We start from the raw sequence: 25,941 nt of genomic DNA on the forward strand, positions 1-25,941 counted from the left end.
AATCTATTTTTTTATTCCACCAAAAAACGGTCACTCGTCACGTAATCTTGTTGAAAACTGAATTTCTTCGCATACTACAATTGCATTCGTTATGGATAATCAAGAGCAGAAGATATGCAACAAATCAGAGTTCTTCCAACAAAGAATTTTTTGTATTAAAGCAACGTTACTTATGTAATAGTGCGTAATCCGATACGTAATAAAAACAGGATCAATTAATTTATAACCATGAAATCGTTGTCAAGGAGTAAAAATTAAATCTTATAAAAGAAATCGGACTATTTCCGGATATTTTGAATATCCATAAAATTATCCCATTACTTGAAATACACTTATAGAGCAATACGTTTCTGAAAGTGGTCCTTTCAACCTACAATATTACTATTTAAATATTTTTTAATCAACCTATTTTTATATGACGTAATTATGCACAATATTTAAATAAAGTCACGGGCTGTGGCTAATATGATAGTCCAGAAACGGTACAAATACAATCAGGGTTAATAGAAAATCAAACCTTTCATCTTAAGCCAAGTTTTTTTTCACGTAAAATTGAACGAGGATTTCGAAAAAATCATTCGCAGGCGTAGAAGTGTACGCGTCATTTTGTTTTTCTGTAACAAACAATTCTTGCCCGCTCGAGCCCGCACATCATAATCAATAACTTTTTGAATATTCAAGAATCGCTAATGTTTTATAAGAAATTCTTTATTTTTTACAGTGCATGAAGATTTCTGCCATGTCATTTTTTTTATTTCCGACCTATTCTTCGAGATATTTGATCGCAAAAAATGAAAAAGATGTTGATTATTGTTTTATAGTTACCATGCCAATTTGTTGGTATTACAGAATTTTTTCTAATCACATTTGTTCTAATTTATTCAGAATTATTAAGGAAATTACATTACATTACAATCAGCATGCTTGCTTGCCCGTGCCGGCTCTAATGCAGTTGAAAGCAGTAGGTGGTCAATACTTGTTATATATCAAGTTAACGTTTATGTTAAGTGTATACACATCTTTTGAACTATCAAAAATATTTTAGTTGTAATCATGTGATGATTTTTTCCATGATAATATTTATCGCTTTTACATTACCTCTAAAATTTCATCGCCAATCCTAAGCTGATCAGTTGCTACGTTGCATTGTTTTTTATCAAACCCAGCCACAAAACTGCCCATCATTGTCCTATCTTTATGACCAGCAAGAAATAGACCAACATGTCGCCCATTCCGTTGCAGAGTAACTAGCATCACTTCATTACTAATGCTTGAATATTTTTTCTTTATTTTACCTAAACAGAAAGACATAAACGGTTATTGTTAGAACATGAAGTTCACAATACATGTTTACACGACAATAAAAGACTTAACTTAATTCTGTTGAACTTCATCAATCGAACATTTTGTTAAGATATTCGAAAAAATAAATCATTGTTTTTGGAGTCAAAAATTAAATTCATTGTCTATGTCAATGCTTAAGTACGTTTAACTAATTGTAAGCTGAATGCCGGGAAAATGTAGCATAGGCAAGCAATGAATAGAAAAGTGAACACTTGTTGAGTATGACTGCGTTTTATTTTAGAAAAGAAAACAATTCATTTCTAACAGCAAACCCTACTCATCGGAACTTGTTTTTTAATATTAGAGATTTGGTTGAGCTTTTATAAAACTTATGGAACTTAAATCAGTTGAAAATGAAAAGACAACGTGTTTGCAAGCGTTGAAAGCTCGTTAACAACTGCAACAAGTTGCAATTGGTGTCCGTAGACCAATTACACTGGTACGAAATCTACGATCGGCGAGGTTAGAGAAGATGGTTTGAGTTAGTTATTACGTTCTGGAAATACTGAGTTTCAATTGAAGTAGTATTAGTCTTAAGTTATACTAGTTTAGTTATTCTGGTGAATAAAAATAACTTGGCACCCTAGGTAAAATAGAAGTAGTCTCCCAGGGATGGTTCTAATCAGGATTCCTACCTGAAGGAAGATGCGTTATGGAGTACACTCTTTAAGAGGCAGAAAAATAACGTTACAATTATATACATATTCCAACGAAAAGTTTCTGAGCAAGGTAAAAATTATTGGAGAAATTATTAAAAGTAAACTTGGTTAAGGCAGGAGGGCTGTACGTAGTGGAGATCTGGGGATGGAAAAGGAGAACAAAAATAAGGACCTCATTTGGACAATGCTGCAAGATCGCAATAGGTGTGAGCATCAACACACCCGAATATATTTGAAGAACGGAAGCTGGAGTGGAGAGCTCATACGTCAGGTCAGTTAGGACAGCGCGTAGGTTTATATGTGATATACTCAATATAGAAGCCGACAAATGGCCTAAAGAGTGTCTGAGAGAAGAAATCAGACAGACACTTAACGGTGCACCGTTGAAATGGAGTATCGAGATAATGGACACATTTAAGAAAATGAAGTGTGAAAGAATCTTGGAGATGATTTGGAATGGAATTCAAACATCGGAAATAAAAGAACTTTTCAGAGCGGAAATTGAATGGTTAAGAGCATGTGAATTGAAAAAAGACAAAGACGAGATTGTCGACTCGAGGTTTAGCAGGATCTACAAATTGGTTGTAAATGCTCATTCACCTGGAGAATACTGGATGGACAAAGATATGAGCTCATGGGTTAAGGAGACATGGTCACGACTTCGGTGCAATTGTTGCAGTATTTACGAAAAGAGTGGGTATAAATCTTGGCTATGTAGACTGCGCGGAAATAACTATAAAAAAATCGAGCATATTCTTATATGTAGGAAGGCAAGGAAGTAATCAACAAAAAGTGTGATAGTGACATCGACAAGTGACTAGATGGAGCTAATGAACCAGAGGTGTACTGGCTATTAGCTCAGGCATTCAGAGGTTCACTAATTAAAGCCATTTGTGTACTGTACAAAAGTTTTGAAAAAGCAGTTAGAGAAAAGAGTGGTGGACATTGGAATTAACAGTTCGCAATATGTTAAAAACCTTGTTAGATTATTTCATTTTTATAGGATAGTACAAGCTTATATTTTTTATAAAAAAATTTTTTTCAATGAGGGAATAGTTGATTGTTGAATAATTATAACAAACTAAAATTATTATAAATATGAAAAAAAAATTTATCTACTTGTTGCATATCGATTCTCATTGATTTTCTCCAGCATCAAAAGTAAAAAAAACTTCTGAATAGAGTAACAAAAGAATAGTTGATTGTCAAATAATTGTTAAAAAGAAATTTGTTCCAAATATTGCAAATCGTGTCCTGTGAGTCGCTCTTCGATTTTTTCTTATTGTTTTTACTTACATATTTTCTGTGTAGTAGTTAATAATTTAACAACTTTGACATTAGCTAATCATAATTGAATGCTCGTATGTTTCATAAGCGGTTATGATTTTCTGCGACACATACCGTTCACAACGCAAAATTCGTTGCATAGACATTTAAGTTTACTGTATCGTAACATCTTAACTATTTCTGCAGATCTTGGGTAATATCGAAAAAAAAAATGAAATCCGTACAAAACAGGTATATTCTGTTTTTTTAATTTGTAAGCAAAATTTGTAATGTAACCATGATCAATTCTCTTTATCTATGCGTCGAACAACTGGGCAAAGCTGTGAAGAATTCATCTAAAAATAAGTCAATAGTTTCAATTATCAAAAAATAACTTACAACGAACAATTAAATTACTGCCAATTAGAGAATGACAAAAATCTTACGATTTTTTCTTGCATTTTATGTGCAATTAAAAAATAACAATAATTTCATTTTACTTTTCACGATAAATACTAACATTAAGATTTTTTTTGTAGACAACATGAGTAAAATATAGGAATTCCTAAAATTCTTCAGAAATGAATCAACAATACCACGAAGAGTTCATAAATTTCACAATAACAATAAAGAGAAGCTTGGTGCAAGTAGATGATTTTAGTAATTTTTTTTTGACGAAATAGAATTCAAGTCTCCGAGAGTCGTTATATTAGAATGTGAGCTTGGCGTCAATTTTCACAGATGTCCGAAGATATCTGTTTTGTCCGGATCATATTTTATATAATTATAAAAAATATCTAGGTTATAATATAACTGACTGTGGACATTTATGCTTAAAATTTTTAAATGACCAACTATTAATATGATGTAGGAAAAAAATATGTTCCATTTTCAATTTAAGTGTTATACAGTAAACATCATGAGTGATTCTTTGATATTAACACTTACTGGAAATTCATCATTATTGGAGGTTTCATATTTTCCTCCAATTGAATTATCATCAACAAAATACTATGTTCTAAGATTTGTTGATTTTCTCACATTCAATTGAATTCCAAACATATATAAAGGTAACAATAAATTTTGATATCAAATAAAAGATAAATGGCGTACAATTACAATTCCAACTGGTATTTCACCTTAAACATATTCATACATTTCTAACTGTGACAGATCCTACATTAAATCTTTCATTAGGAGTTGAAAAAAGTACACTTGTCACAAAACTACATAGTGAGAAATCAGCTATTGATTTTACATCTGAAGATTCTATCGGTGAATTGATAGGTTCTGAACGAAAAATTTTTAAGGCAGGAGAAATATATACGTCAGAAAAACCAACATCAATATTAACTATTAATGCAATATGTGTAGAGTGTAATATCATAAGTGGACAATAGAAAAATAATCAATTTGCTCATACAATTCATGCATTTTTTCCATCAGTCCCACGAGGATATAAGATTATTGAATCACCAACAATAGTCTTTTATCTTCCAATCACGGTACGGGAAATACATAATTTACCACTACGAGTTGTAGATCAAGACGGAAAATTAATTAAACATCGATTTGAAGTAACTACTATAAGGTTACATTTAAAAAGAATATAATGGTTATTGTATATGATAAAGACTTTGAAGCAAAAAGCTATAATATTCTACAACCATGTGCAAATCTACACAGTTTGAAGAAAACAGTCAAACAAGCAACCTCTTAGAAGAGGAGAGCAGTGGAACAACTAACTCATCAAAACGCTCAGTTTCTAGAAAGTCTTGGTTTTGAGCTAAATGAAGAATTGAGAAATTTAAATTCAGTTTTGCGTGTATGATATCATGGGGGAGTCGACGCTACAAATCAACAGGAAAATTATTTAAGATGAATTCATTTCTCACAATGAGATTCATGCATATCAACCATACGGTTCATCATTATAGAAAAATAATGGTGAGATACGTATTGCTGTATACCATAAAGATTTATATGTTTTACCGAGTAAATGTTCAATACATTTGAACTCATCATATTTGAAAATATAAGATATGAATTAAATAGTGTCGTAATCTATCCTAATAAAAATGTTGGCATTACAACACTTATAAAAGGATTTCCATTATTTACTTTGGAGCAAGAATATTCTTAAAAAAACAGTAGAATGATGCTTGACAACAGAAAATTATGTGACGCAAATGGAGATTTCGATGTAATCATTCCATTGAAATTATTATTTGGATTCGCTGAAGATTATAAAACAAGTTATTGTTAATTGTAAACATAAATTAATACTTGTAAGAGCTAGTACTGATTTGAATGCTACGTATCAAATTGGAGCAACAACAATTGAGGAAAAAATCAAAATTACTCTTAATAAAATTGAATGGTTAGTTCCATATGTTCCAATGTCTGATACAGAGAAAGTTGATATGTTAGGTTACATTAGCGAAGATCCATCAATCTCAGTAGCTTTCAGATCATGGAAATTATATAAATATCCATCTCTTCCCATCACAACAAAACATATAAGGTCAGTTAAGACAACAAATTAATTGGAGAAACCAAGATGTATCATATTTGCGTTACAAACTGGACGCAAAAATGAAATAACGAAGCGAACAGATGAATTTGATTCTAGTAAAATTAAAGACTTTCCTGTTCCAATGATTCCGGTGTTCCATAATTTATAATACGTTGAGAGTATTTTTCTTGTCGTTCTTCAGTTTTGAAATGATAATCTTTGCTTTGATTTATATTAAAATAATACCCACTAAATGGTAATATTCCTTTTTTACATGTTGTATTATCAAAACTCAAATCGGTAAATTTTAAATATGGTTTTGATTATTTCTGAACAACTTATTAAATGTTTATTTCGGAACTTCTACGTAGATAACTTACAAAGGTATTTTTTTATGATCATACACATGCATATATGTTCTGGTATTAGGAATGCTATTAATGTCACAATTTTAAATGTATTGATAAATTTTATTGTAATCATTATAATTCATAAAACATTCATGATGAACTATCCAATAATCAATATCTGTATATTTATTAGTATACCCCAATAAATATGATGCAAATTTACCAGCAATGATTCCTGGTTTTATTGTTTTCAATTTTGTATATATCTGTGGTGCAGATTGTTTATTTTTTCCAGTAAAGTTTGATTTAATGTCAGTCTGTTTTCAATGTATAACTTATAATACTTCTTAATATATAACTCATAACACTTCTTAACAACTTTTTAATATTTATAAAAGACATTTTAGATTTAAGAATAGTATTCAACTGATGAATTGTTGAATTCAATTTCTACATGTTTGAAACTATACTGATACTTTTTGGGAATAAATTTCACAATAAGTATACTAAGACGAAGGTACTCTTTTCTTTTTTTCTTTTTATTTTCCTTTCTTTTTCCTCTTCTACTTTTCCAAATGTCATATATCATAAATTGAAAATACATTCTGGTTGGATCGCTCTCAACTTCGTCAGTTAAAAATTGGTCGTTAGCTTTCGCGAAACCGAGTGAATTTGATGGTTCTCAGACGTAGGAATCTCAGTCCCGTCAATTTACGACTATTTAAGGAAGTAAAGTTTTGACGGATTTTTCGAATGATTGAGATAGGCTTGTCAAATTCGCGTATCTTTCGGTCTCTTCCGAAGGGAGAGATAGAATTGCAGGCTTACAATTTATTTTAGGGTTAAAAATTAAAGTTGCAATTTTTTCTTCGTTCAGCGAGAATTGAGTCTCTTCAATAAGTACCTTAGAGAGCTTTAGACTTTAAGTCTATTGAAGAATTTGGAGGTCAGAATATAAATAATTTTAACAATAATAAGAATAATTACGATTATTTTGGTAGAAGCAATTATAATATTCATAAAAAAAATAATGTTGGATATAATTTCAAAAAAGACAATAAAAATAAGTCTGATTCTTTTGAAGGAAATTTTAGATCTAATTATCAAAATCAAAGTTTTTAACAAACTTTTCAATGACGGATTTGTGGTAAAAAAAGACATTCTAGAAAGAACTATCAGGTTCTTCAAACTTCTCAAGCTAGTTTATCGAATATTCATAACTTTGATGACTCTACTGGTAAGGGTTCATCGAAAAAAAAAAAAATTCGTCAAAAATGAAAATTAGTTCAACAGATTTTTTTTATTTTTCAAATTCTTCTAAACTAAACCTTCACTTGAAAGTAAAATAAATGGTAAAAATGTATTGAGATCGTTGATACTGCTGCTGATATTACAGTTGTTAATTATTCTTCATTCAAGGAAAAAATAATTGATTCGAATAATTCTACTGTTTCTCACTCTATTTTCACAGTTTCAGATGATGAATTCGATTTTAATTTTATCGAGACTGTACAAATCAATATTTTAAATATGACGGTCAATTTAGAGATTGTTTTGGTTGAAATTAAAGAAGAATATATTTTCGGATTAGATTTCTCAATCAAGCATGGTTTATTTAATGGATTCAAAGACCTTTTTAAAAAAAAATTCTCAGAAGAGATTAATGTTGTTTTGATTGATAAAATTAATTCTTCTTTACATAAATTTCCATAATTTATTCTAGATTTTCTTAAAAGATCTTCAAATTTTTTTTATGTAAATGATAAACTTTGTTTCGAAGAATTTTTATTAAAGAATATAAATATCTGCGTAAAATAATTCTTTTGATGTAGAAAAGTGTAACAGCATTAAACGGACGTTGGTAATGAACTTCTTATCAAACAAGCTAAACAAGCTTCTCGTCATATTGGATGCTAGCAAGTCAAAATTTCTTCAGAAGATAGACCTAAACCTACAGAAATAAACTGCTTAATGTATTAGAAATGAGGTTTGGCAATTCAATATTCTTCTCTTTGGCTTGTATAATGTTCCTGCCACCTTCCTTAAACTTATGATCATAGTTTTAGGGAGTCTCCGCGACAAAATTTGTTTGGCTTATCTGGATGGCATTATTATCTTCAGTAAAAAGAAAAATAAACATTTTATTTATCCTGAAAATGTTTTTTAAAGACTTTTACAAGCTTCTCTTCAGATAAATTCTACAGAATGCATATTTTTCTAAACTGAAGTTACTTTCCTTAGTCATGTAGTTTCTCGTGACGGATAAAAAAGTTCTCTAGATAAAATTTCTGCCATTATCGTCCAGTCAAGTGAGACCTGAAATGGCCATTTTTAAACCTCGGTCAAACTTGGCTGGAATATTCCTAGGCATGCTAGATTTGAGTAAAGATAGTTTTTAGGGGGTTGCGAATCCAGCGTCAGGGTAAAAAGGGGGTAAAATTGCTCTGAGAGCCGTTTTTTAACGTTTGTAGCAAAAACATTGATAGATATTGAAAAATAATTCGTACAAAAGTTGTAGATAATATAAAAATCTACAACTTTTGTCGAAAACATTTTTTCGCATCTACTATAGTGTTCGCGAAATATGGCTTCAAAGTTGCAAATTTTTAAAAATGAAAATTCTTTTCATAAATTTATTGATGAGAACTTGTGCAAACGAAAAGTCCTTTACCATTTCTTGAAATTTTGTAAACTCTGAAAGTTCGGAAAAATTGGGGTGCTGAGGACCCGACACTAAGCGCGAGAGAGACGGCGTATCCAACGCACTCTTCGCACTTATTGCAGGTTTTTAAGCGCAATAAACGTGCTTACAGACATTAGAATATAAACAAACCCATAGAAAAGAAATACCGGGTTTTGTTTATATATGAGAAATGGAAGAAAGAGAAGCTGACGTCACAAGGTCAGCATTCTCTACGTCAAAATTGAGTTATTATTCGGACCAGTAGTTTGAAAGGAACACCGAAAAAATACCCGATATTACTTTTTAAAATAATGCAAAAATAATTTATTTTTGCTTTTGTTTAATAACAGTATTTTTATTTTAACCCCCTCTAGAAAAATACCCTATGAGACTTTTTAAGTGTGTAATGTCCGAATGTTATTTAATTATTTCACATGATTATTTAAGATATATTTTGAGAGGAGCTTAAAATAAATAGCAATAAAACTTAAGGATTATTTATTATTCATTAAGTTATTTTCCTTTAAGTTTTTCAAAAATTTCGTTAAAATAGAAAGGATTTTTAACAATAGTTGAAGAAATCATCTTTCAGATATTTCATTGCTTTTGGAAAACCCACGTGGCAGAAAGCAATTTAATTTTAAAAGAAGAGTACGTGACGTAAGAAGAGCGTTAGCTTTCGAAAGGCACGAGAATATGACATACCACTACGAGTCCAACCTCAATTGACCCGAAGCACCTGGTTAAACATGTCGTTTTTCGACTTTGCAGGTGCGACCTTGGATTTTGGTCACCCGTAGTACCAGTTTTTACCGCTTTGGTCGGTAAGGCTAGGACTAAAAAGAGAAACTTGAAGTCTCTAAGGTTAAGCATATGGTTTACATATTGACACCCATGAAGAGCAAAAATACATAACAATTTTTGGGGGCCCGTTCGGGATTGCAACGATCTTCTATGGAAAAATAGTTTAAATATCTGATAATTCTGAATTTTCTGATAATAATAAAAAGGTTATTTGTTAAGAAGTGCCGGTGACCCACTATATTCTGAAGGTTTAGCGGTTTAGCTCCGTAAAAGTTGTAGAAGCAAAATGTATGTTGCCAGATTAAGTAGAATTAAATCCACTTAAATTAATTTCTGGTAGTATATTATCTCCTCCAGTTGAAGATACATCAAATAAAATAACACCGTAAATGAACTTATAAGAGATCTTAAAAGAGTTTATGTTTCTTCTAAAACACTCTTTAAGTTATAAGGTGAACTAGGAAAAATGTTTCAGGGAGATAAAGTAGTAGTACACATTGTTAATAGATTACGGAAAAAGGCAAAAACAATAGAAGAATGTTGAAAATCAAAGAATCCGACTGCTTCTGCAAATGAAATTTAAATCTATACAGATAATACAGATGAAGCTGTAGCTCAATGTTTTATAAAAAACTTAAGAAATGGAATAGATCAAAAAATGTCTCGATGTGACGTCACTGATACCTTAGAAGAAGCAATAGAGATAAAACGATGATTAATTGCGCAAAAAGAAATTCGTAAAGACCCATATAGTACAGAAATTAAAGAAAATAAAAATGAAGAAAAAAATAAACACGTTACATTAATAACTAATAAACTAAACAACGATAAAGATAAAAATTTTATTAATAATAATCAAGATAACCAAAGGTAATTTGTCATTCATGTAATAAACGTGGTCATATAAAGAAAAATAACTGAGAAAAAGATTGCTGGAAATACTGCTGAAAATTGTTTTAAAAATCCATGTAGAGTTTTACCAAACGTACAATGTCAAATTTGTGGGAAAAATGGTCATATTGCTAAAACGTGTCGATTAATTTATGATTCAAATGAAAGTATTTAAAATGAATCTTGCAAATTCCGTAAAAAATCTGGTCATGACATTTCGATTTGTTTCCGTCTTAATGTTAAAAAATACGACGAACAAGAAAACTTGAATCTGTCTCGCCAGACGCGCGCGAGGTCAAAGGCACTTCAAAAGCGTCCAATGACATTGACTTTCGAGAAGGAAACCGAAAGCGAGTACTAATCATGAGCGTGGAATTAGATAATTTAGACGATCTACCGTATATTATTGTAGGCAAAACAAATAAAAATAAAGATGTAATTATGATGATAGATTCGGCAACTTCGCCAAACTTACTTAAATTCAGCTATGTAAATTATTCCACGACAATTGATAAAAGTAAAATTGTTAAATTTCACGGTATTGCAAATGTACCAGTAAAGATACTCGGAAGTGTAAAAGTTTAATTATTTAATAAGGAAACTGTATGTCATGTGATTCCTGATACTATAGGTATTGCACATGCAGGTCTTGTAGGATCTTGATTTTTCGCAACTCATGAGGTGAGAATTAATTCTAAAAATGAAGTAATGAAAATATATAATGTTAAATGCCCATTTAAAGAAGCTAATAGAGTCGAGGATAGAGTGATGTATATTGCCCCTCGTAGTGAATCAACCTTTTTCGTGAAAGTTAAAAATAAAAATATTGTCGAAGGTTATGTCCCGAGATTAAAAGCGTGTAAAGGCGTATTTCTGGGAGACTGTTTAGTACGAGTTAATGATGGTCGTGCTTATATGTAGGTTTTAAATACGATGAATGAGAATGAAGTGGGATTGAAAATTCCTACTTTATTTATACAGTCAGTAAAGTGCACACATGATCCATAAATTGATCAAGAAGAATGTTTGATTAGAAATTGTGAAATTGGAACTCGATCAGATTTTAATAAACTGAATTTTAAAGATTCTACTATGAACGGAATTTTGTCAATCGTTGGAAATTTTAAATATGATAAAAGATTTGAGAAAATTATAAAGTTATTGAAATTAAGCTACTTAGGCGAAGAAGAAAGAAAACATGTCAAAAAATATTTATAAAATATTCAGATCGGTTTCATATTCCAGGTGAACCACTAGGGTCAACAGATGTATACAATCATGAAATACCTACTACTTCAGATATTCCTATAACAGTAAAATAATATCTTACACCTTAATTTTTAAAAACAGAAATTGAAAAGTAGATTAAAGAGGAATTCGACGCAGGCATCATTGGGCCTTCTGAGTCTCCTTATGATATTCCAGTTTAAATCATGCCTTAGAAACCAGATTCGCAAGGTAATGGAAGATGGCGTGTCGTTATAGATAACAGAAAATTAAATGAAAGAACTAATACTGACACTTATCCATTACCAAATATTACTGACATTCATGATCAATTGGGAGGTTCACTGTATTTCTTTGTGTTTGATTTGGCTTCCGGATATCATCAGATTGAGATGGATCCAAGGAATAGCCATAAGACGGCGTTTTTAACTCTAGGGCATTAGAAGTTTGAACATATGCCGTTCCGGTTAAAAAATGGACCAGCAACGTTTCAAAGGTTAATGGATACCAACCAAATAAATGTGAATGTCTACGCAGTGAAGTAAATTATCTGGGTCATATTATTAGTAATAAAAGTTTGAAACCTGATCCATCGGAATAAGATATTATAGACGATTAATTGAGAATTTTTCAAAAATTGCAGAACCATTAACGCGTTCATTGGAAAAGTTAAGAGATTCCTTACATTGATGGGCATAAATTCACGTTAGATACTGATCATAAACCATTGATCTAATTACAATCTGCAAAAAAAGCCAACGCAAGCGTTCTTAAATAGCGTTTAAAATTAGCAGAATATGATTATGATGTATATAAACCGGGAAAAATTAATTTGAACGCGGATGCATTCTCGCGAAATCCGGTAGAAATTGTAAATGTTACTACTCGTGCTGAAACGAAAGTAGAAAATGAAAAAAAAGATTGCTCTGATCTCGAATTGCGAATGAACAATGAAGTCATTGATCATTTATTGTAAACGATCATAATTGAATTTTATTTATCGAGACATTATTGTAAAAAGTCATATTAATGTAAAACGATTGTCATTTGAGAATCAATCGGGTATAAATTTGAGAGTCTTAATTATAATAAATTAGATTATTGTTAATAAGAACAAATGTTCAATTATTTACAGGAAACCTTATTGTAAAATTCTTAGTCCCTTAAAAGTCATATATTGCCAGTGCAAATGCCTTGATTCACTCAAGTAATCGTAGTCTTTTTATCAAGTCTTATTTGCTCTCATTCTTGGAATTTATCTAAAAGTCGTTAGAATCGTGGATGACCTGTAGAGTCATACGTCCAACATAGGTGAGCAAGATCGCCCTCGTTGGAAAAATAAGAATCTCCTCCTCACCTTATATCAATGGCGCTCGAACAAAATTTATTAAAGTGAAGAAAATTCAAAGTAACAATTGACTCAATAATTAGCCAAGAATAATTATTTACTAATTTTAAAATATAATTTTTACTAATTGATAATAATCGACGCTTTAGCTTTCGGCGAAATAAAACATTAATTTATTTGTGTTAGTCGAAATACGTTACAAAACGGTTTATGTTATTTATTTTATTTTTTCAAAGCAAAAAGAACAAAGGAAAAAATTGTTTACGCAGAATATTCTGGAAAATAAAATCATTCAATTTACGAAATTCGTTACAAACTCTATAGATTCAATTAAAATTGAAATTCAAAAATAAAAATAGATATTGATCTAGAAAGTTCTATAAAATTTTATTCCACAGACAAATATTCACAAGTCTCACTAAACTGTAACCGTAAAGTTGTTAACATGACGCGCTAGCGTCCTAAATTTTTCCCTTTTTTTTTTCTTCTCTCCCGAGAAACTAAAATCGTTTCAAAGAAATAATAATAAAAGTTTTCAAACAGTTTTAATTATCTTAACGGAAAATATTTATTTTATCTTTATTTTATTTTGTTCAACTATAAAATTTTATCATCTCATAAAAGGATTAAATAAATAATAAAATTTCGAATCTATGCAAAATAAGTCGTAAACAAACAAGTATAGAAAATTTATCGAGTGAATGGTGTGTAAATGGAATATTTATCTTCCACTTTATTTGCTCTATTGTCTATTGAATATTCATATCTTGTTTATACATAAAATAACATGTATCTTCCTAGAATAAGTAAATAAAAAATCTTTTACGTTGTATTTATATTGTAAAATTTTCAAGTCGATAATATAGTCTGAAATATCAGACTGATGAAAAAGTCCAAAAGAAAACTAGAATTATCGACACCATTTGGTAAAATTAAACGTATAGATACTCGATCTTCAGCGGCCAAAAAACATCGTGAAAAAGTTGTTGCAGAGAAAAGAGGTTTGACATTAAGCGAAATGGACATCAGCGACACTAATACAGAAAACCTGACAATATCCAATACTCTTACACAAGCTAGTTTAGAGAACTTGAGAGCGGAGGCGGGGATTTAACTGTCTATTTCCCAAGCGACTCACACAACCATGAGCACACAGATACCCAATCAACAGTTTCATAGCCAAATTCCTAACCTACCTCAACCACAAAATAGACAGACTTCTACAGATATAGCTGATAATCCAAGTCAACCTCTCCAATTAACTGAAAACGAGAGAAAACGTGTCGAATCAATGATACATTTTGTGTCACATATGAGACCATCAGATGTAGACCTAGTAACAGATCTTTGCTCGGGGTTTAGCACCGCCAACATACTTCAAATCGTCGTGGAAGCAAACGAACGACGTGCACGATGATCAGCCTTTCTTGATCGCATGAGTACCCCTGTTCAGAGCTTAGATTCACTTAATAGAGATAGCGATAATAAAATGAAATGGCACAAATATATTCAAACGTGGAATTTAACATATGACGGTACGGAAGACAGTAAAGTAGATCCTATAATATTACTCAAAGAACTTAAAAGTCAATTAGAGTCAAATAATTGCATCGAAAAATACAATGAAATAGTCAGATTAGTCCTGAAAGGCGTAGCTAAGTCATGGGACGTGTCTAAAGCCGATACAATTAAATCTTGGACGGAATTTAAACATGCATCTGTGAAATATTTTCCTACACGAGCCGGTGAAAATATGAGACCCGGAGAAACTCATGTAGCATATGTAGATAGAAAATATTGGTATGAGAAACTGCAAGGTATTAATGAATGGAAAGATATCTACAGCAAAATAACAGCTGGAATCTTACCATCAAGTAAATATAGATGGATAAATGCATGTAGAAATTACCAAGAAGCGTGCGAGTTAGCTAGTGAATTTGACAGGCAACACATAATGTACTCTAATGTTGAAAATGTAATTGACAAACCTAAAACTAGAAATATGCAAGAAGCAACTTCCACAAGTAACCATAAGTCAACAAATAATAATAGTAATACTGATAAAAATAAAACACATAATTATAATACAAGATCAACAAATAGTCAAAGTCATCTACGAGCAGTTGCTCTTAAAGACAATGAAGTTGTTATTGAAAATGAAATCATAATAGAATCTGAAGACGAACAACAAGATAGTATTAATTCTATTCCAATACCTAGCAAGTCTAATAATTATACTAATAATAATAATAACAATAGTCAAAACAGAAATTTAATGAGAAGCATAGGACTATTACTTAAAAAATATATTAAAATAAATAATTTTAAGCAGGATAGATTATTTAATGCTTTTCTTGCTACAAAAGCTTCTGATAAAAACTTGTGTTACAACTGTGGAAAATCTGGACACAATAGTAATGACTGCCCCAGTAAGAGACCAAAAAACGGGTAAACCCTACTGTGACTTTGGTACAATTACAGTCGGGTGGGGGAAGTACCGACAATAATATTTCAGAACCTAAAAAAATTAATGATGAGATGACGCGAAGACATCACGTCAGACGGAGAATTCATTGATGATGATTTGTTGGCGGGAAATGATTTAAAACCAGATTTAAATTTGACATTACGACAACCAAGTCAAAAAGTAGATTCATCAAATAAAAGTATTGAATCAGTAAATAAAATAACTAAAAATATTGCAAAAATAATAGATCAAAAGAAAACTGATGATAGTAACGTCCAACAAACCATCACCAACGAATCGCGATCTACTACAGCAGCCACGTGTCAAGTCGTAGATAGTCAATTTGCGTTTGACCTTGACTGGGTTGATGATGAAGAAGAAGAGCAACAGGTTACCAATACCTCAATTGCACTTTCACTCTCGGTTAAATCGATAGGATGTTGCGCGCGTGACTCTGCTCCTTTTAGAGCTCGACGAAGCAGCAGCATTAGGTCCAGTTTAGTCTCTTCATGTCGCGCTTTAAGTGGGGGAGGGAAACGCCGTAAAAATACGCGTTTAAAACAAGTATTGGATCAATGTACTGGAATAATAAAACAAAGTAAAAAACCAATTAAAGATAATATATCAGTAATAATAAATAAAACCCCAGAAACTACTCCACAAGAAACTCGTTTATTCAAAGCTGAGTGTTCAATTAACATAGGTAAGAGAAAAACACCAGCTTCATTAGATACTGGTGCACAGAGAAGTTTTATGAGGTTAGAATTGTTTAAATGAGTCGCTCAATATTCCAAGCTTTGAGCGGAAATGAATGGTAGTATAGTGACAGCAAGTAGTGAGTCTGTTCCATTCCAGTTTGGTGCAATCTTCGAATTGAAAATTGGTGACAAGTTAGTTCCAATATGGATATACGCTATCAAACATCTAAGCGATGACGTTGTTCTTGGAATGGATTTCTGTCGTAAACCTGAGATGGTAATGAATTTTACTAACGACACTTGGTCATTAGGTAACAATATGGTAGCTTCATTTGTTGAGAAATATTGTCCTCCTAGTGAAATAATTCAAACATATTCACCTCGTGATAAAGAAGCTATATCTCAATTAAGAATTTTGTTAGTTCAATGTAATAATCCTTCTTCTGAACCAATATCTCTAAATTACATTGCGAAAATTCAATCTGATAAAGTAAAGATTGTTTAACTTGAAGTCAGTGGTAATAATACGAGTTTTGCTAAACTTGATCCTCACCAAGTAACAACTGAAATCTATAAACAAATTGAAGACACTAAAACTGGTATAGTCAAGGGTAATGTAAATTAGTCAAACACAAAATACATATTAAACCTGATGTAGAACCTTATCGTCAAAAACCATTCAAACGGAGTGAAGTCATGGTCAAAGTCTTACAAGATCTAGTCGATGATTTAGTCAAAAAAGATTACATTGTTCGATGTGATAGTACATGGAGCAGTGAACCACTGTTAGTCAAAAAGAAAGATGGTAGTTGGAGATTATGTGTAGATTATAGAGGTCTTAATGCTAGAACCTATAAGTCTGGTTATCCATAGCCATACATGCTTCGAGTTTTTCAGAAGTTAGGCAGACCAGCTTAGGTTTCTTCTCTAGACATTAATAGATGCTCCTACACTTTTTCCAGCAGATCCCAAGTTATCATTTAGGTGGTATACAGATGCTAGTGATACTGGGATTGGTGCTGTATTGGTTCAGTATGATAAAGAAAAAGATACTGAGTATTTGATTACTTGTATTTCTAGACCTTTCCTACCAGCTGAAAGGAATTATCATACATCAGAAAAGGAGTGTTTAGTCAGTCAGCAAACTTAGACATTTTCTAGAAGGAGTTCCATTCTCCGTATTTACTGATCATTTAACTCTAACATCGTTGATGACAGCTACTAGCTTATAAGGTAAATTGGCTAGATGGGCATTATTATTGTCTATGTTCGATATAACAATTGTTCATTATCAGGGAACTGCAAACGAAGCACCTGATGCCTTGTGTCGAGCTTTTAAGGATATTGACGAGTCAGCAAGTCATAAGACACATTCTCGAATAGCATATCAAGACATTCCTGATTTCTCATATGCATTATCAATGAAATCAGTTGATGAAAAGTCGAATGTTAATATTCAGGATAAAGTTCAAGAAAAATCTCGTATTCCTTACAATCTTTGGTATGAAAATCGTTGTGATCAAGTTGATAAATTCCATAAGAAGTATCCATCGTAGAAAATAGTTAATGAAGAATTGTTTTTCAATGTTAGCGATCTGACATCTCCAATTGAGGAAAATTATTAGAAGAAAGTACCTCCAGATGAGCCTACAATTCAGAAAATATTATTTGCATTTTATAATGACAAGCTCGCAGGTCATATGGGCATCACCAAGACCGAAGCTAGAGTCAGGGAACACTTTTTCTTTCCTGGACTTACAGAAATTGTTAGAGAGTATGTTTCAGACTGTTCAGTATGTTTTCGATCTAAGTATAGTCAAATGAAAGTTGTCAACTATGTGGGAAAAAGACCAAGAACAAATTCATGGTCTACATTATCAATTAACACCAGAGGATCATTTCCTCGGTACAAACATCAAAACAGATATGCCATAGTCATCTTGGATATCTACATGAAGTTTATTCGTATTGGTAGAGTCAGAAATAACACCGCTAAAGAAGTTGATAAATTTATTCGCTCTGTAATATTTCAATTTGGTATCCCAGATCAAATAACTACAGATGATGGTACTAAATATGTTAATGAGCAGATTAAACGATTAAGCCAAGAGTATGACATAGAATTGACCAATACTTCTCTTGGGTGGCCACAAGCGAATCCTGTAGAAAAGGTTAATCGAACTATATAACCTATGATCATTTCATTTCTTGAGGATTTAGATCATAGGGAATGGGATGAGAATCTTCTTGAGTTGGAATATGCCTATAATACCTCAGTGCATACAGAAACAGGATTCACTCCTTGCTTTTTGATGTTTGAGAGAAGTTCAAAGAACCCCCTAGAGTCCACTCAAGTCGATAATACTCAGCCCAGATAAAATAAGATATAATAAATATTTTCCGTTAAAATAATTAAAACTGTTTGAAAACTTTTATTATTATTTCTTTGAAACGATTTTAGTTTCTCGGGAGAGAAGAAAAAAAAAAGGGAAAAATTTAGGACGCTAGCGCGTCATGTTAACAACTTTACGGTTACAGTTTAGTGAGACTTGTGAATATTTGTCTGTGGAATAAAATTTTATAGAACTTTCTAGATCAATATCTATTTTTATTTTTGAATTTCAATTTTAATTGAATCTATAGAGTTTGTAACGAATTTCGTAAATTGAATGATTTTATTTTCCAGAATATTCTGCGTAAACAATTTTTTCCTTTGTTCTTTTTGCTTTGAAAAAATAAAATAAATAACATAAACCGTTTTGTAACGTATTTCGACTAACACAAATAAATTAATGTTTTATTTCGCCGAAAGCTAAAGCGTCGATTATTATCAATTAGTAAAAATTATATTTTAAAATTAGTAAATAATTATTCTTGGCTAATTATTGAGACAATTGTTACTCTGAATTTTCTTCAATTTAATAAATTTTGTTCGAGCGCCATTGATATAAGGTGAGGAGGAGATTCTTATTTTTCCAACGAGGGCGATCTTGCTCACCTATGTTGGACGTATGACTCTACAGGTCATCCACGATTCTAACGACTTCCTGCTTTTGAACCCGACTCACCTATCCTAACCCTAAGGGCAGCGGCGTTACCGAGGATACCTCGAGTACCTGTCAGAACCCCGACTTCTTCACCACCACCAGCCTATTCTACACTTCACATTTCTGAAGGCGAATATTCTAGAAGTAGTCGACAAGGTTCAGACGTAGACATAAGTCGCGAATTTTACTCCATACCACCTGACGCACGCCTTCGTACTTATCTTAATGTTCGAGTCTATGGACTAATTCATTGTTTCATTATTACTTAAATACACTAGAAAAAGATCTAGATATATATTATGGCAAACCACGCTTTATACTTCACTCGTCCACAGGAACGGGGTATCGAGCAGCATTACCCATATCGGATATACCGTCTCAATATAGTATCATTTATTTCAATGCTGTTGAGCGTGATAATTAGCCTTATCATTATGACGACATTCCTCGCGCAAATTACTCGCCATATTTCCAGCGTAAATTCATCTCTGGAGAGCTTACAACAGCAGATGCAGCCGTGCTTGCACAACTCGGCTACATTAGTCTGTCAGACACCTCCGAAAGCTGGAAAAGGAGCACACAGGCTTGCCACCAAGAACGATTTGCGGCGTGGCAATACTACCTATTAACGACTCAAACCAACGTACGAAAGACATTAGATAGACTACAATTTAGAGACACCATCAGACCTACTCTCTTAAAACTCTAAGGGTTAGATTCACAAGGGACATCCTCGTCCCGGTTGGCCGGACTATCAAAATAAAAATCATCTTGAACCGTGTAGTCGATCTAGGGAATCAAATACCTATCAAGGAGAATCAAATACTTATCTAAGAGATAACATTAAATAAGAACCATTATATAAATTAATGTAACCAATTGTACAAATAGACATAAGACGACAGACAATGTAAGTCAAAATGTATGTACGGATATTAAATGTTTTATGTGTGTGTTTATATTATAATCATAACTTACTGTTTTGCTCAAATTTTTAATGAGTTCAATAAGAAAGGTCTATGTATTAAAATGAAACTTTGAGTCCTATCAAATCATTTGTACTATAAGTCATACTCTAGTAGTCAGAAAGAACCATTGCCTCCAACAAGAAAAACAAAAGAAAGTCAATTAAAGGCGAAAGTCACGGAAACAGTAATGTTCTCCTCAAGTCATTTGAATACTAGCATGATTCTTACTCCAGACTACATCTTAAATTTCTTCTTGATTGATGCTTAAAATACTTATATTCTAATCTATGTATATTTCTATCTTCATGTTTCAACTCTGTACTCTATCTGAAAAAAGAAGACAGGACACATCTGACAAGCCACAAGTAAAAAGTCAATCACCAGTTACCTGGCTGGCATTGCTTTCAACTTGGATCACATCTCCAAAAAGGAACCCTTATGGTCTCGCTAAGTGGGGAAGACTGTGAAGTGTTCTACTCGACCAACGGCAATTTACCAGTATCAGATATGTCTTGGGCTTCCAAAAGTATTTACCGATGGAAACTTATGCCCTTGATTGGAGTTTCAGCCCTCCAACACCAGGCGAAGCACCAACGAAGAAAGAGCGGGAGAAGTGCACGTGCTAGAAGAGGGGATAACCGACGCTTCGAGAGGGTCGACCAGCTCAAACGACGCCACTCAGCCCAGAGATTTCCCGGAGACAACTAGGCATCTAAATTAGTCGCTCTGCCAGTGACGTTGTTCTCTAAATTATTTTATAAAAGTCAATTAAGTCATAATAAGCGCACTCAAACAGATTGTCATAGTCGGATCAAGTCAACCTTGCAAGACTATTGTCGGCACTGTATCTGGCATAGAAGATTTGTTTACTCAACGACAGGAGACGTTCCCGTATCCTGATGGTCAATCCAGACTTCCAGAGGCCAGGAATCCAGTAGATCCAGTCCGGTGGAGACAGAGAGGTGAGATTCCGCAGAATCCAGTACGTTTGCAGTATTGTACCGGATCAGAGTCGTTCTCCAAATAAATCACCGAGACCGGTCATGTAAGTCCAGCCAGTTGCTTAGTACGATTGAGGGTGATTGACTTAGACTATCGTGGTGGCTTTTTATTGACGCAATTGTACATTAACTCGGGTTGTAGTCATTTGCTTTTAGGCTGTGCCGTACCTTAAATGGTCTCTTTATTGAATTCTTCTTTATTGAATTATTTCGAATAATTTTACACAAGGCTAGTATTGCCTATAAAATTGCTAATATTTAAATTATATTAAGTCAAATTATTATTATAAAGTCATCGTCGTAGTCGATGCACATTTAATAAAAAAGTTATAAAAGTTTACAAGAATTATTTCCTACAAAAGTAAAGTCTTTGATCACTTTTTGTAAACGATCATAATTGAATTTTATTTATCGAGACATTATTGTAAAAAGTCATATTAATGTAAAACGATTGTCATTTGAGAATCAATCGGGTATAAATTTGAGAGTCTTAATTATAATAAATTAGATTATTGTTAATAAGAACAAATGTTCAATTATTTACAGGAAACCTTATTGTAAAATTCTTAGTCCCTTAAAAGTCATATATTGCCAGTGCAAATGCGATTAGTGATATTAAGAAGAATACTGATTCCATTTTATTGTACACCTGCAAATTAAATAGTAAAGACGGGAGTAAACATCGCAAAATGATGAAGAAACCGAAAAATAAACTTTTAGAAGACGCTTTATATTGTTGCATCTGATATCTGGTCCTTTGCTCTGTGAAAAAGCATTACAGTTAAATAAAAAATTGGGTGGTGATGAATCGTTTGTGGCAAGTAATAGATGGCTGTACAGATTTAAATCTCGTCATAGGATTCGTAAATTGGAAATACAAGGTGAAAAAATGTCAGCTAATGTCGATGCCGCAAGCTCTTTTAATGATGATTTTAAAAAGAATTTAGATAAAAATAAAGTAAATAAGCAGGGCCGGTTCTGGATTACTCTGCAATACCGGCCAAGTCAAAAAAGTGGGTTTTGATCCGCACTAATTACCGACCGCGATAACTTCGACGATAAGTTACCGACCGTAATAAGTTATCAACACTGATAAATTATCGGCAGCGATTTTTTTTTACCGATCCTGATTGGTGATAAATTATTTTCAACGATAATATTATAATTATCAGAAAAAAAAATAACCGTACAAAGAAAAAATGGCGGTGATGTGTCTTAAGGATGTAAGATGATTGGGAAAACGTTTTAGAGTAAAAACAATTTCTCTTCCAAGTTAATTTTTTTTATTAAAAAAAATTATAATGTACTTTTTCTTTTAAAATAATGATCCCTTGAATGATGTTTCCCAAGTAGCATTAATCTACCTGTCGTAATCAAAATTATTTCCTTCAATAACTTTTTTCATATAAGTAAAACTGGAAAAACTAATCATAAAACAAGACTTACAGTATTATAACCATTATCATAGTCAGTGGAATCATCATCATAATTATCGTCGTCATCAATTGTTGGAGGTGAAGGAGGTAGAAATTCTACCTCACTATCCTCCGGAGACACAGGCGCTGGAGAAGGAGGTAGAACTTTTACCTCACTATCACTGTCTTCGACAGTGATGATTTCCTGGCTTAGAGGTGGTGGCACGACGGAGATGTCTCCTTCTATCCGGAACCATACGACGTTACCAGGGAACGTTAGGCAGGTAGCCGTTACGCCACAAATTGTAAGGGTAGCGCCTTCTATCCCTCCCGTCTCTTTCCAATAATCTTCTAGTACCATCGAAATTATAATTTCTAGGAGGGTGATCGGTAGGTCGAACCAGGCCTTCGGGAAAATAAAAGTGCACATCTTTTTCTAAAAAGTAATAACGATTATGATAGATTGTTTTCAAACTTAAAAAAAGAAAAATTCTTCCACTCGATAAATTATCATTTAACAATTTATAAAATTCACAATTACACTCAATAAATAATTATATTAATGCATAAAAATTACACTTTTTATACTTGAATGAAGCAAAAGTCACTACTTACTTGGTATGGTTTGATCAGTTTGATTGTCGAAAATGAACTAAATATTTTGTCCTATGCATCATAAACCATGGCTAAATGTTTATATTTTTCAAAGAGGCCAATGGTGAAAAATCATTGAACGATATTGATTTAAATCTATATAGAGAGGCCTTGATCACATCACTAAGCATCAAATTACAGATAAAGAAAAGAATTTGACAACAAGAAAAAATTCTCACTAAAAAAAATTTATGAATGACATTTTCTTCTTTTTTAATTATTAAAATAGTTTGTAAACGATCTCCACTATGGATGAATAATTTTAGACATTTTTTAGAAAAAAAATTTTTATTCCAAATAAAATTTCATTTATTATTAAAAATGATTTTATACTTAATTTTTAAATTAAATAAATTTTACGCTCAAATAGTTCTTTTATTAACCATTGAAATAACCGTTTGTAATTATAATCACAATAAATATATCATATTCTATTAATTTTATAATATTAATTAATTAATTTACTTATTTATTATTATTTGGCTTGGAATATTTTAATTCCAACTTAATTGAAATAAAAGTCAATACATTTAAAACTTAAGAATGTATTGAAAAGAAAAACACTGACCTTGTGCGTCAGATATTTCCGGAGAAGCCTAAAATCAGTCAATAAGGCTCTCTTTTTCTAACTCATTGACTTCATGTATTTTCTCTTTTTGTTTCCTCAAAGGGCGGAGTTTAACATGCATGCGTTTAGGCCCGAAAATATGCAATGAAAGTGACAAGCGCGAACGTATCGCTCTGTCTCTCTCACAGCAGTATCGTACGCCAAGGGTGTTCAATATTTTCACCGGTTTGAATTTTTCCAACCTTTAGAGGTCGATAACTTTTTACCTGTTACAGGTAAGGTTGCGAAGATGCGGACTTTTTTTTGTAAAAACGTAGCCGCTACAACATTTGTTTGAAACATTTTTTCATATTTATTATAGTTCTCGAAAAAAATGAGAACAAACGTGAAAAAATGCATAAAAAAGCGTTTAAAGGGTGATTTCAACCCTTGCCCGGTGTCGGAGCTCACTTTTTTTTAGGGGAAACTGATTCTACATCCCCTACAAATATTCTATTAAAATTTTATCCATTTCTAGATTTCCTGATTTAAAATTTAATATGATTGGACTACCTTATCTCTTTTTCACTTTGTTTATGCTCTCATTCTCTGTTACTTATTGAAGTAAGCCATAATTTGTATTTATTATAATTATTCACGTTAAATGACTTTTTTAACAATAATAATGAGATTTTTATCTTGAAAAAGAATTTTTATTCAGGAAATAAAAATTATACATTTTTATTTTATGTATTCGAATGGATGAATTTTTCTTTTTCACAATTAATACAATTAGTTCTCAATGTTCTTATATGATCTAATGACATGTAATGTTTGTAACATTTACGATGCAATAAAATATCTCTATCGAGTTGTAAATGTTCCGGTAATTTATCCCAAATATCGTCGATGTATTCTGGAACAATTTTCAAGGAAAAATACTTTGAAAGACAAGCAATATTTTTACTTGACATTTTTGTTATATTCTTCAATAAACAATACAATTTGAATGACTTCTCAAATGGCGTTTTTTCATGAAAATTCACCATATACCATGCTTTTAGAATTTTTACATTCTTTTCTGCACATTTTTCATTTTCTCCATTATGCTCCCCACAATCTCTTAGATGATTCATATCCAGAACATGTAGCGAAAGACATCCAAATTAATTACAACTTTTGAGTTGTCAATTAAACTTTCTAACCATTTTTTTTTTTCATCTCCTTTCCCGTAAATACGGTCTCGATCTTTAACAAGTACACGAAGAATGTATGGAAGTTCATCATATGGTATTGTTCCAGATTTCCATGGAATGTCATGATAATTACGTGTCAACCACGAATTTATGCATTCATATTCTTCAGGTAAATATTCCCACTGATATGGCGGTTTAAAAATTATCACTGAAATGTCTTCCATACCATCACTATTATCTTGGATTGTAGTAGTTGCCGATTCTTTCCCTAAAAACTGATTATTTTGCTGCTTGAAACCTTGAACATCCAATATCATTTTCATGATGCGCTCAAAAATTTGTACACATGCCAAAATGTGAAACCCAACTAATAAGTTTTTTGGTAAATCATCTATTTACATGTTTATCCCTGCTTTAAAATTATAACATCTAATTGAATTGTTTGATCACTACAACGATTGTCTATAAAATTGTATTTTTTTTCATTACATGTAATTTTCGATAGTCTGAAACGTTCAACGAAAATGATGATGAAACATCATGCATTAGATTTTTCTTGGAAAATCAAGCAAAAAATTCACATGATCTCAGGGATGATTCACAGCCTTTACATGTTTTGGAAGTTTTCAGCGGGGGATGATGATGAAAAATTATGCAAACGTTTTTTTTTATGCATGTTTTAATTTATGATTGCATCAAAAATTAAAACATTCTGGAATCTTTGTTTGGAGGGGATGAATTGTATTTATACCCATGCAACTCATGTTTAAAATCACTGATCAATTGAAACTGTGAGAAATACATTTTTATACATAATTCAAACGGTAAAAATAGATCTATCAAGAGTAAATAAAATTGCCA

The 25,941-nt window shown here is 31.9% G+C and overlaps 1 protein-coding gene across 1 annotated transcript in view; it reads right to left on the reverse strand.

Moving 5' to 3' along the window:
- Nucleotides 1-25,941, reverse strand: part of inaD (inactivation no afterpotential D) — a 649,339-nt gene that overhangs the window by 396,168 nt on the left and 227,230 nt on the right. The window contains exon 5 of the mRNA XM_035090055.1: nt 1,099-1,295. Within this exon, the coding sequence (XP_034945946.1) occupies nt 1,099-1,295 (197 nt within the window). The remainder of the gene's footprint in view (nt 1-1,098; nt 1,296-25,941) is intronic.

Source organism: Chelonus insularis, unplaced genomic scaffold, assembly GCF_013357705.1.
Source record: "Chelonus insularis isolate UGA/USDA-ARS -01 unplaced genomic scaffold, ASM1335770v1 contig_72_pilon, whole genome shotgun sequence".
NCBI classification, from domain to species: domain Eukaryota; kingdom Metazoa; phylum Arthropoda; class Insecta; order Hymenoptera; family Braconidae; genus Chelonus; species Chelonus insularis.